At 40.9% G+C, this 13,991-nt stretch overlaps 1 protein-coding gene across 2 annotated transcripts in view; it reads right to left on the minus strand.

Moving 5' to 3' along the window:
* Positions 1–13,991, minus strand: part of LOC121443233 (protein tyrosine phosphatase domain-containing protein 1-like) — a 56,547-nt gene that overhangs the window by 26,345 nt on the left and 16,211 nt on the right. Inside the window, exon 2 of one of the 2 annotated variants that reach the window (XM_041644914.1) lies at positions 11,733–11,823. In XM_041644914.1, coding sequence (XP_041500848.1) covers positions 11,733–11,817 — 85 coding nt within the window. In that variant the 5' untranslated portion in view covers positions 11,818–11,823. Of the gene's footprint in view, positions 1–11,732; positions 11,827–13,991 lie in introns of both variants that reach the window. The other variant, XM_041644913.1, reaches the window with a different exon arrangement.

The following is a 13,991-nucleotide window of genomic DNA, read 5'->3' on the forward strand; positions in this document are numbered from 1 at the left end:
AGAAATGATGGCTTCACACATCCCAGGTGCCATGACAGCGTGAATAAACACACAGCACACTGAAGGAGCTCAGCAGGCCCCATGGTAAAGCCACGGCTCCACATCCAGACAGGGTCTGTAAGACTTCTCAACATAAACATTTTACTCCTCGCCTACAAGAAAATCCCCGATAAAACTAATACCTAATTTCTTACTAGAAACAATGGAGGCCTCAATTAGAGGGACACATATTCAAATTGCTGAAAATAAAACACTTAAGTTAAAAATCTTATAATATCATCTTTCACCTGGGCGGTGGTGATGCACGCCTTTAATCCCAGCACTTGGGAGGCAGAGGTAGGTGTGAGTTCGAGGCTAGCCTGGTCTACAAATGTGAGTTCCAGGGCAGCTAGGGCTGTTACACAGAGAAACACTGTCTCAAAAAAAAAATCGTCTTTCAAAATGAAGTAGAAATATAGACAGTCTCAGATCAAGAGAAACAGAAGTTGTTGTGTGGCAGGCCCATTTAGGAGGGTCCAGACGAAGTTCTTTGTGTTGAAACCATGTTACCCAAGCCAGTAATAAGAAGGGACACTGGTAAATTAAAGGTTAGTAAGACATAAAAGACATAACACATCACATAGTATAAATGTTTGCTTCCCCCCCCCTTTTTTTTTTTGGTTAGTTTAAAAGGACTATATAAAACAACATGCATGTAATTGTATTTATTGTTGGTCATAAAACAGAGAAATGTGATTTATGTAACAAGCACGGAAGAACTTGAAGTGAGTGAAGACTTACAAGGAAAAAAATGAGAAAGAGCAAGAACAGAAGGAGAATTTAATAAACTGGAGTCCAGAGAACTCTTACAACAGATACAACTCAACAACACAAAGACCAACCCAGTTTCAAAATGGACCAAGAATCTGAATAGGCATTTCTCCCAGGAAGAGAAGACATTCAATATCATTAGCCAGTAGGAAAATGCAAATCAAAAACATTTATTTAGTGGCTATAATTCTTCAAAATGTTAAACATACAGCTACCATATGAACTCTTAATTACACTCCAAGGTTTGTGCTCAAGAACAATAAAAAATATACCCACAGAAAAATATGTACACAAATATTCATAACAACATTTATTCATAGAAGCCAAAGCAGAAACAACCCAAGTGTCCTTCAACTCAAAAGGATTAATAAACTGTTCTATCCATGTAATAGAATATTACCCAGCAATAAAAGGATCAAGTACTACTTTGCTTAAATGAGGTTGAAGACATTGCATTTAGTTATGCTAAAATAAAAAAATCCACTGGCAAATCTATAGGGGTAGAAAAGTAAGTGATTCCAGGGACCAGGGAGACAGCAGACTGGAAATCGGCTTTTGGTCACTACGAGATTCCTTTGTGGTCTGACCGAATGCTCTGGGTTAACACAGTGGTGCACACTGCCCAACCTTGTGCTTCCAATAACCTCCAATGCCTTCTTTACAATGGTGAAGTCTTGATATGTCAATTCTACAATAATTATTCTTAATAGCAAGTGACATCACAAACAGATACAGAAATGATCAACAAATAGATGGAAAGATGTTTAACACTACCAGTCATTAGGAGAATGTTTATAAAAACAACAACGAAATATCTCTTCACACCTTCCAGGATGGCTTAATTGGACAGTCAGATAAGCTCCAAGTGTTTATGATAACAGACATACAGGAGCCCTCTCTCACTGCCATGGGAATTTAAGATTGAACAACCTCTCTGGAAAACAGTCCAGCAGGTCCTTCTGTGAGTAAAGGAAGTGACCTTATAAACCAGGCTTTCCTCCTAGTTAGAAATCCAAGTAAGTGAGGACAGTCTACACATAGCTCTGTACAATCAGTACTCAGAACAGCCAAAGCATGCAGCAACCCAAACATTTATCATCTGGTACATTTAAAATACAGTTATTATCTATGCAACTGGAGAGCATACGTACTGACACACGCAAAACAAATGAACTCTGAAAACTATCAAGTCAAGTGATATTAGTAAATCACTAGACCACACATTGTATGATTCTGTTTAAAACAAAATGTTCAGAAAGAGGAGATGTGTGGAAACAGAAAGTTGACTGGTAGTTCTTAGGGTTGCTAAGGAGAAAGAGAAAGCGGTGGAGGGGGTAATGACTGCTATAGTTTCTTTTACTCCAGTTTCAGAGGGAACAAACAGAAAGCTGCCTATCCCCCCAACATCCTGATCCTGCAGAAAAGGACTCAACCCCATCAGGTGTATCAGAAGGACAAAGGAAAGCAAATCTACCAGAGTAGCACAGAGGATTCATCAGAGAGCTAGTGTGCTGCATCCTGTTTGAAAGAAGGATACGGCACTTTGAGTTGCCTGCTGGGGTTAAAGTGATAGGTTGGTTAGAGATGTTTTCCCATCCTTATCAAGCACAAGCAGACAATGCGGCAATTCTTCTGGCAAGCAGTGCCTTGCGGTCTACACTCATTTCGCTGCAGCAAGTCCTGATGGGAGCCTGATGCACAGCTAGTCAATAACAGGCTTGCCATCCCCTCCTTATCACCAGTTCCTCAGCCGAGCCTCTATCTTCACCCAGCATCAAGGAGACTAAAGAAAGCAGTGCAAATTATGATTGGTAAGTACTCTACTTTGCCCAAACTTTGGTCTTGGTGAGGCGTAGTAGGGAGACAAACCTATACATTCTCCTGGTAGAAACAAGACTGAACAATGAAGCATGAAGCAGGGCTGGACTAGTTCACACTGTTGTCTACAGTGTGAGTGGAGCCCATGGAACCTGAGCCTCCTCCACCTTAACCTTCCGTCAATGAGAAGAAAGGTGTGATATAAACTGGTCTACACTCCCTTTCCTATCACCTGGTGTTAGTGGGGCCCAGGGGGGAGCTGAGCCCCCATTTCTACTTGGCATCAATTAGAAAAAAAGGGTGGAAGGTGAGAAAGTGACTCACAAGGCACAGCAGGGAAATGAGGTTCAACCACAACTCAACAAAGCATGAGTCACCTCCCATCTACCCTAGATGGCAGTGGGGCCAGACCATGACTTCATTTCTCAAGGAGCTAATCTTACACGATTCAAAGGCAACCTGACCATGCAAGGCACTGCCCACTTCTACCATGAAGGTGTCAACAGAGCAGAGGAAAGCTGCACTTCCACCCCACCCACATGCCATGGGAGGCCGAGCAGATACCTCTCATAGGAAGCTGTAGCTGACTGTCCATACGGAGACTGCTGAAAAGTAAGAAAAAACAAAAAGCAGGGTCCAAAAATCCGTAACAAATCATTTGTCACACCAAGAATTAAGAAAATCACAACTTGAATGAGAGGAAATGATCAACAGATATGCAACATTGAAATTATTCAATAAGAACTATAATTATAACATGCCTTGGCATTAATTTTTAAAAGAACTGGAAGCTTTGAATGTTCTCTCAACAAAAAAGGAATTGAACTAGAAATCACTAACAGAAAGACAACAGGAAAAAATTCTAAAGACTTAGAAATTAAATATCAAAGCTATAAATTAATTTATGGATTAAAGAGAACGTCTCAAAGGAAATTACATAACACAGAATTGAATCAAAATGAAAATGGAACATACTGAATTACATGGGACAGTAATAAAGGAAATTTATTCCACTTTAAAGAGGAGCGATCTCAATCAATCCAACCACAGTCACAAGAAAGGTATGAGAAACAAAAACACAGAGCAAGCATTGGAAGGGTAAGAACAAGGGCAGAAATTAAAAACAAACAAACAAACTTTAAAACAGAAAAACGGTGGCAGCTTTCTACTGGCTTTATGGAAAAATTAATTGATGTAACTGATAAACTTCTGGAGAAGCTGACACACACAAATGGATGAGCTATCACTTTAACCTGGTACCTGTCCATGTGTCCAACCTTCTGACACTGTGACATAACGTTATATACAAACGCTCCAGATAAAATCACTCAAGTATAAACTTCTTTAAAAATGTAGGATTCTATGTGTTGAAAGATTTAAAATTCTGATAAAAATAATATTAACTCAATGTAGAGACATTATGTTTATGTACTGAATCAGTATAGGGAAGATGGCAATCTCCTTGATCTCATTTATATAATTTAATTCTTAACAAACTCCTGCCAGTTTTTTTGTTGTTGTTGTTGACATATACAAGCTTATTTAAAATTTACTGGGAGTCACAGGTCATAGCTACAACAATATTTAAAAAAAAAATTAAGTGGAAAGAGTCCTCTATAGTGATCATAGCAGGACGGCTCTGCTTAGAGGTGAGACAGACAGATCAATGAGACAGAAAAGAGAGACGACACACACACAAACCAGGGCATGAGGAACTAGAGCTGTGGTTACAGGAAATGAGCACATGACAAGCGCAGTATAAGGGCCAAGGGGAGGCGCCATGTTTTCAACACTTGGTCTGCAGCTGGTGGCCATATCTTGGGAGGTTGTGAAAATGCTGGAAGGCTGGCCTAGCCGGAGGAAGCAGGTCCTTCAGCTGTGCCTCTGTAATGCTGGGCTCTTAGTCTGCTCTTCCTTCCTCTGCCTTCTGGTGCAGTAAGAGAAGAACAGCTCTCCTCTGCCACACATTTGCCCCATGCAATGTTCTGTCCAAGTACCTGGGACCAAGCCACCATGAACAAAATTCTCTGAAACCATCAACTAAAATGAACCATTCTTCCCTTAAGCTGTTTTCTTTTAAGCTAACAACTGAGTTAGGAAGGGGATAAAAGACATCACAGACTTAAGCAAAGGAGAATGTACATGTGACAGAGAAGCACAGAAATGATAGTTACAGTCATTAGCCAAGATGGATTAGTTTCCCTCGGTTCTTTACTGGCCCAAAGCTAAATGCAATTTGCAATAGAGAAATACAAATCAAGAGGAACTGGAGCTATAGTCCAGTGAGAAGTGCTCACATAGCATGCACAAGAGCCTACATTTGTTCCCCAGCACGGTGAAAACAAAATACCACAAAGAAATGTCATTCTCCACTGGCTAGAACAGCTAAATAATGACAATACCTAAAACTGATGAAGAAACAGAACTTGGACTCTTATACATTGCTAAAAAAAAAAAAAAAGTAAAATGGGGCCCCCAAGATAACTCAGTGCGTAAAGACAGTCATTGCCATGCCTGACAAACTGAGTACCATCCTGGGACCACAGAACAGGAAGAAAGAACTGACTTAAGCATGTTGTCCTCTGATCTCCACACATGTGCACTGGCATGATGCACATACATGCACATACATATACATACAAAACAAATAATTGTCAAATATATTAAGCACTTTTGATTGAGAGGAATCAGAGGGAGAAATGGAGAGCATGACCAAAATACATTGTATGCATAAATGAAATCCCCAAAGAACAAAAATATTATAAACCATAATAATTTATTTAGAAGAAAGTAAAATGGGGTCTGGGGTACTTGTGGTACAAACATGAGGAACTTAGTTAAAAGCCACAGAACCTAAAAGCCTATAACCCAGCAGTGTGATGGGGGTGAGTGGCAGAGAGAGGAAGCTTTCTGGGGCTTGCTCCTCATCAGCCTAGCTCCATTTTCAGTAAGATATTAGACCTCGGGGGAATAAGGCAGAATGATAGTGCAGGACCCCTGGCTTCCTCCTGTGGCCTCTGTGTGCACCAGCACACACATGTGCATACATCACACACATCATATTCATATACATATGCATGTACATACAGTTTTAAAAAGTAAAATAATATAGCCATTTTGGAAAAAGTTTACTAATTACATATAAAATTAAAATAGAACTATCAGATGGCCTAAGAGGGAAGTTCTTCAAGCATTTATCTCACAGTAATAGAGACTCATCTTCATACAAAGCTTACACATGTATATTCAGAGCAACTTTGTTTATAATAGCCCAAAACTGAAACAACCTTTTTGGAAGTCAATGAATAAACACACTATGGCATGTTTCAGAAATAAAAAGGAATATACTACTATAATACACATGGCCTGGATGAAAATCAAGGGAGCTGTGCTAGATGAAAAAAAGGATCACAGACTGTAGCCTTCATTTTGATAACTTCTCCCAGATGGAGAAGAGTTATAGAAACAGGAAAATAAGCTGTCGCCAGAAGTCTTGGGAAGTACATGGAGACGTCACCTTGTAGATGAACTGCTCAGCACCTGGTAGCAAGGCCAGAACCCTGACCAATAGTGCCATGATGCCACTATTAAAGGAAACTAGTTCTGTTGTGTGTGGATATACAATTCTTAACATCTCAATTTAAAATATATCATCAAAGAGAAAATCTACTAGGTAGACCTAAACAAGAGTTATCCAGCAGAGTTCAGACCCACAGTAGGGAAAATTATGACCTGAGGGGTTATAGCCCTGTGTAGGAAAATCAGCTGAGACGGTGGTGTGGGCAGGGCTGGGAGACTTAGAAAAGAAGGAATAAGCAAGCACAGTGAGGATAAGAGCAGGTTTCTCATTCTTGGAGAAGTGAATTACAAAAATGGGAAAAAACTAGAATGATAGCATATATTAGATTGGATATGAAGGCAACAATGCCAAGTTTATATATAAACATATATATTACATATATATATACACACATATATACACAGAGCACATTAAATATGATATAAAATTGGTATGTGTACTGTGATTTTGAGTGTATGTGTTCCTTAACTTTGCCTGAAGTGGTTTGGGAACCTCAACATGGGGCAACTGCAGTGGACATACCCAGATTTGGGGGGGGGGCAGATTTATTTTGTTTTAAATTATGTGTGTGTGTGTGTGTGTGTGCACATGTAAATGCAAGTGCCTAAGAGGCCATAAGAGGGCATCAGACCCCTTTGAGCTGGAGTTACAGGTCATTAAAAACCTATTGATGTGGCTTCTGGGAACTCAATTCATGTCCTCTGGAAGAGTATCAAGTGCTTTTAACTGATGAGCTATCTCTCCCACCCCAGATTTGGGTTTTTAAAAAGGGCCATTACCCACTAAAATGAAGTAGGACTTCTTGGAGAAATATCAGCTTTCAAAGATAGAGCAGAAACGGAGGAAAACGAGCTAGTGTCTCAGGAATGGCAGAGAATATAGAAAAGCTGAAACACCAAGACAAACAGGATCAGATTCCATTGAACAAAATACGAATCCACACTGAAATAACTGAGCACACAAAGAAGCAAAGATTGTTCCTTACGTAGAATACCCTTCACAGTCATCTATCACAGTAATGATTCAGGGAGAAACACCAGTAGGTGCTGTAACACTACTGAGTCAAAGGTGATAGGAACAGGACATTACATGGCTTCAAAGCGTCTTTCTATGAAATATTAACTATGAATGGAGTGACAATAATTTATACTGGGTAAATCTTGGCAGATACCAGTTTACTGATATGATCAAACTTAAAATTCCCAGTGATAGAACAAAATGACATCTTGGGTGACCTGATTATATTAGTTATATAACAAAACTGGTTATATTAGTTACATAACAAAACTATAACTTCAGAGGTACCATTGATAGAGAGCAGACATTCCAGACCTGGATGCATGATACAAAATAATTTAGCCGATAGTAAACAAATAAGGTCATTAGAAAAGGCCTAAGGTCTTTGAAAGAGACTTAAAATCATTACAAGGCCAGAATATTATGGAGAATGCCTGTAATCAAGCACTTGAGAGATTGAGGCAGGAGTGTCAACATGAGTTTTAAGGGCAGTTTGAGAAACAGAGAGTTTGAGACAAGCCAGGACTACATGGCAAGACCTTGTCTCAAGGGGGGAAAAAAAAGGAAGAAAAAAAAAAGACCTTTTGCTATTATAGGTATTAAAGGATATTATAGGAACCGCTGACAAAACTTGAATGGAATCTATAGGTGAACAAAAGACTGTGTGTAGCCGGGCGGTGGTGGCACACGCCTTTAATCCCAGCACTCGGGAGGCAGAGGCAGGCGGATCTCTGTGAGTTCGAGACCAGCCTGGTCTACAGAGCGAGTTCCAGGACAGGCACCAAAGCCACAGAGAAACCCTGTCTCGAAAAACCAAAAAAAAAAAAAAAAAAAAAAAAAGACTGTGTGTATGCATATATCTCACGTGAGTGTGTGTATCTGTCTGTTTGTTCATGCGATATAGACTGGAGGACCACCTCAAGTGTCATTCTTAGGCCTGTCTTCTACCTCCCTGGCCTGAAACTCACCATTTAAGCTAAGCTAGGCTTAGGCAGCCAGTCAACGAGAGCTAGGATGTCCCTGCCTCTTCCTCTCTGGTGCTGGAACTACAACTCTGAATCACTACATCTGGCTTTTTTTCTTTTAAACTTGGGAACTGGAGATTGAATTCAGGTCCTCAGTGCTTGCACGGCAGTATTCTACCAACAGAGCCATCCCCCCAGCCTCTTCGTATATGCTTTTCATCCAACTTCTAAGACTCACATCGTTCTTTTGTTTTTCAAAGCATCACAAGAAGGAAGAATATGGAAATCTAAAGGAGGACTATTGCACTATTCATGTAATATTCTAGTCAATTAAAAACTCATTCTGAGCCGGGCGGTGGTGGCGCATGCCTTTAATCCCAGCACTCGGGAGGCAGAGGCAGGCGGATCTCTGTGAGTTCGAGACCAGCCTGATCTACAAGAGCTAGTTCCAGGACAGGCTCCAAAACCACAGAGAAACCCTGTCTCAAAAAACCACAAAAAAAAAAAACCCAACAACCTCATTCTGATTTGTCTCTGTAGTATTCATAAGAATAAGAAATATCTAATAGACATAATAGGCAAAATTGTAGCAAACTCTATAAAGTCAAAACCCCAATTTCCTTAACCAATAGACTATTAATAAAAATACATAAGTGAAATTCAAGATTAAAACAGATTTAATATGCCTAACAAAGTGATAACATAGTGACACCTTTTGGATCCTGATACAAATGATACATAAATACATTTATGGGACATAGGTATGAGATAGTGAGAATTCTGAACACTATTTAGAAAGCTGATGATATCATGAGTTAGAATTTTCCTTATGGCAGTGTGGTATTTACTAAAGGGATACACACCCATTGTGAGTGCAGAGGAAGTGGGTGACACAACTGTCAGCTGGGAACTGTAACTGTGCATGTGAGGGGTGACATGGGGATGTGAACTCCTCTATCTTACTCTTTGTACTTCTGTGATTTAGGAGTTCTCCCTAATGAGAGTGGCACTGTTCAGAATTGTTGTTTATAAGTGGTACAACCAAGACTTAAATCTAGGTTTGTCTCATCAGAAAGCTAGTTTTTTCCCCTCTAAATGTTAAGTTTGTTTGTTTTTTTATTTTATTTATTAATTATTTAGTTTTTGGTTTTTCAAGACAGGGTTTCTCTGTAGTTTTTTGAAGCTTGTCCTGGAACTCACTCTGTAGACCAGGCTAGCCTTGAACTCACAGAAATCTGCCTGCCTCTGTCTCCTGAGTACTGGGATTAAAGGCGTGAATCACCACTGCCTGTCAAAAATTAAGTATTTTATTCATGTACCTTGACATTAAATTTTCTTTTTTTTTCCTAAATATTTATTTATTTATTATGTATACAATTTCCTGTCTGTGTGTATGCCTGAAGGCCAGAAGAGGGCGCCAGACCTCTTTACAGATGGTTGTGAGCCACCATGTGGTTGCTGGGAATCGAACTGGGGTCCTTTGGAAGAGCAGGCAATGCTCTTAACCACTGAGCCATCTCTCCAGCCCCGACATTAAATTTTCTAATGATTCATTAGTCAACATTCAAAACACTATTCTCCACCCTAAAATATAATAAAGTATAACTGACTACCTTTAATGAGATGTAATTTTTAAAAGTTAGATATTAAGTACATTTTTCTGGATTTCTTCCTAATTAAAAATTAGCTGTACTTTTATGAGAAAAATATTAATAAATTATTCAATTAAAACATTTGAATAGCTAAAAAAAAATCAGCTTCTTTACTGATCAAAATGGTCTCCCTCCCTGGGGCATTCGGGAAAGTGCAGAGGGTTCAGGTGTCCCTGAAACCTGGATGACTGGATTCAGTAGGTGGAGCCCTAATTTTCTCCGTGTAATGAGTTTACCCTATCAAAGCTAACAGAACCCCTTCAGAAAAGAAATCCACTAGAAGGTAACTGTGAGGAAGGAAGGAAGGAAGGAAGGAAGGAAGGAAGGAAGGAGGCTTGTGTGACTGTTGCATTTGTTGCCTGAGGTGATGCGGAGGGGACATGGCATACACTGTCACTGCGTTTGCTGTTGTCACTTCAGGGCCAAGGAAATTGGCAGGGAAGAGGACTGGCACAGACAGTGTCCACAAACGGCAGTTACCAGGGTTAGCTCCTCTAAAGCCAGACACAGCGGACAGATGGAGGACCTACAAGGCTTTGGGCTTTAGCCATGGGAAACACTGTTTCTCTCGATGTGAGAGAGGGCCCTCCTAGGATGGACAGATAACTGAGAGCTGACTGTTCCCAGCAAGCACTGAAGGCAACAGCTGCAGCCAGAGCTTCCTCCTTTACTTTCCTATCATCTCAGCCACACTGTGAGAAGAAATCCTGCAAAGTCCACTATTCAATAGCATAAAAATGAACTTTTACGGTTAGAATATCCTGCAAGATATTGCCAAGAAAATGCTCAACATTTCTTCTGGCTACCACTTGTAATGGCATCAAGGCCCACATTGTGGCTGAAATCTTAAATGCCCCTCATAGGCTCCTATGCTCAAAACTTGGTCATCAGTCTGTGATGCTACCGAAGGCCAGTAGAACCTTTAAGAGGCGGGTGCTAGTGAGGTCAGTCACTGTGAGCATGCCTGTAACAGAAATACTGGGACTCTGACCTCTCCTGTCTTTGCTCCCAACCCAGTAAGCAGTTTCCTCTGCCATATATTTCTGTCATGATGTTTGACCTCATACAGGCTCAAATGGAATAGGCCAGCTGGCCATGGACTGAAACCTTTGTAACCATGAGCCAAATAACCATTTTCTCTTTTGAATTAATTATAATTTTATTAATATAATACTTATTTATGTTCCATGGGTACAGAAGTATGGAGCTCAAATTTGCAGGAGTTGGTTCTGGGGTCAAATTGAGGTACTCAGGCCTGGTGGCAAGTGCCTTTACCTAGGGAGCCATCATCCCACTGACCCCCAAACTGATTTTTTCTGGGTATTTTGCCACAGTGGTGGAAAGCTGCCTAGCACAACTGACAAGGCCAGAGTGGAATCACGTCATCCATTTCCTGCCTCAGACCTGCAGACGGACGAGAGGCAGGTACAGCAATAGGAATGTAGGTTTTGGCTTTCTCGCCTGGGCAGCACAGGGAAATGCCCACAAAAGCCCTGGCAGAGCGGGCCTGAGCAGAGCGGGCCTGAGCAGAGCGGGCCTGAGCACTGCTGAATGCCTGGCAAGTGGCTCTTGCGTGCACTGAGGGAGAAGAAACAAACAGCTGGCTCGCAGTAGGCATTGAGGGTAGGAACAAACGTGCAACCTCGGTTTAAGATAACAATCGGCAGACACGCACTGCTTCTAACATCTCTACTTCAAAAGGCCAAGAGCATTGTCCAAGGTTTGTAAAGGAACTCTACCAGGCCAAACAGAAAGAAAAGGTCACGGAAAACACCTGGACCTGGGCTTCAAGTGAAGAATAGAGCTTTTTCTTTCAGATACTTTCACATAATTACTTTTATTAAGCATTAATTTCCACAGAGACACAAAGTACACTAAAGAGATTATTACCATCCATGTTTAGAGCGGCATGCCCACTGTTATTCACCAAAGTGGAATATGGCTTCTCATTCTGCGGCAAGACTCCTGCAGCCATAGTTGTCTGCTAGAAAAAGAAAAAAAAAAAAAGATTATTGCTGAACTAATCAAATTTTTTTAAAAAAAGATTATTGCTAAACTAATCATGTCAGACACCTGCTGCCCGATGTGGCAGCCATTAACTATGTGGCCCTTTCTTCTTTTCTTCCTTCTCTGTGTGACTGAACTCAGTACTCCACTACAGACCGGCATCCCCAGATGCACTATTTGAAAACATAGTACAAAGAAGGGTAAACTAAAGTTGGGTGGTGGTGCACACATTTAATTCCAGTACTGGGGAGGCAGAGGCAGGCAGATCTCTGTGAGTTTGAAGCCAGTCTGAGTTCTGGAATTCTGTAAGTTCCAGGACAGCCAGGGGTATGTAGACCCTGACTCAAAAAAAAAAAAAAAAGGCTAGTGTAATAACTTTTTCTAGCCAAGGTTGTCCTCTGCCCTCCCCATGTGCCCTGACATGCACATGTCTGCACGCTCAGAGCACACACATCACACAGATACCAAAACAACTAAAACAAACCTAGATACTGGTATTGTACAGAAATTCTTACATTTCTGTTTACAATTGTTATGTTAAACTGCTGAAAGCTTTTCTTTGTCACAATTAGACTTAATGTTTCATGTTCCTGAATTTATACTGAAAATTTACACAAAAATGAAAATGCAAAACTGCCCATATCTGATTTCTGTGCCCAATTTTTTTACTCACAGTCACACACTTGGGTACATTTTGATTCCTTGGGAAGAGAAAATATTCTAGCAGGAAGAAGGGGGTGTTCTTGTTTTTTAGAATGCAATATTTTCCATCATAGTGACTTCTTACGCACAATCTCCCTTCTCCATATATTCAGGTGCTATTACATGTCTCTGGCTGTCACCGTAGTTACATGTGTGGTGTCGAAAAGACCCAACCACAAAAGGGAGGCCAGAGAGGAGGATCTCAAATCTGAGACTATGAAGTGAGGCACTATCTCAAAATGAGCAAAAATCCCCAACCAACCAACCAACCAACATGCTTGCCTGTTGTGCAGCACTACCAGCTGAGCTCTGGCAGCGCACAGCTCTTTTGATACAGGGGATCAAGGCTGGGGATACAGTTTGGTGTCAGTGCACTAGCCTAGCACGCTGGAGGCTGGGTTCAATCCCCCTCACTGCAAAAAGCCTCCATCAGAACAAAACAAATAGTGTACAAGAATAGAAAGCCTGTCTAATTATGGGAGTTATATTGTCAATTCTCACAGGTCTGAGCTATGTAATAATAAGTCAATGTGAGAAACAGAGTATACAGCCTTCAATGTCTGACAACAGAAAGTCAGTTCTGCTTGTATCTGCTAAGCCTACAGTACACCACGCAGAATCCTTTCTCAACTGTGGTTGTCAATCTGCCCTTACCTGGGAATCTGGTGCCTGAGTTTCACTGCTTTAGAAATTTAAGCTTTCCTCGCCGCCCAAACACCTGTAATCTTCCTCCTTGCTTTCCCTTTTTGAGTCCCTTCTCATCCACCTTCCTCAAAGAAATCCTGGTTAGTTTTCCAGCTGCTCTTGACTTTTTCTTATTAAAGAATTTATTATTCCTAAAAAGGAACTTTTCTTTGAAATGTTTGTTGGGGCTGCCCCTTCTTGGCCTTGACTTTGGGCTAGTTTAGATGTACTGCTAAGGCTAACCTTTTCTATAGTTTTGCCCCTAGGTGTCCAGAGGCCTTCCCATTCTAGCTGACAGAGCAGAACTACTTGGGGCAAGTTCCCCGACTTGTATTTTCCTGGTCTCAGATGGTTTATACAGATCAGTACTCACCAAACTGCAGTTCAGCAAAGCTGAAGACCTTCTCAGGTGGGGTGTCCCTCCCCTCTCTGGGAGACCTTAACTATGCAAATCCTAGCTACTTTGGCTCCACTGAGTTCAGCCCTCTATGTATCTCTGGGAAGGCCTGGTCCCTCTCTAAGCCCAAGTCTGGAACTGTCCCCAGAGAGGCAGCTGGTGCAACCTTAAAGTCACCGTGTTTACATCTCTAAGAGACCAAAGCCATGGGCTGCCTGCTTTCCAATAATTTTTTAAAAGGTTGTCTAATATTTTAGTTAAGAAAACCCCTCTGCCTTATTTATGTGTTAGGAGCAGAAGTCTCTCCACTCATCTCTGAAACTCAAATCTGAGATCTCTGAAATATTATCTACTGTATG

Source organism: Microtus oregoni, unplaced genomic scaffold (genome assembly GCF_018167655.1).
Source record: "Microtus oregoni isolate MIOR12 unplaced genomic scaffold, Mior012 000103F_ref0000194, whole genome shotgun sequence".
NCBI classification, from domain to species: Eukaryota; Metazoa; Chordata; class Mammalia; order Rodentia; family Cricetidae; genus Microtus; species Microtus oregoni.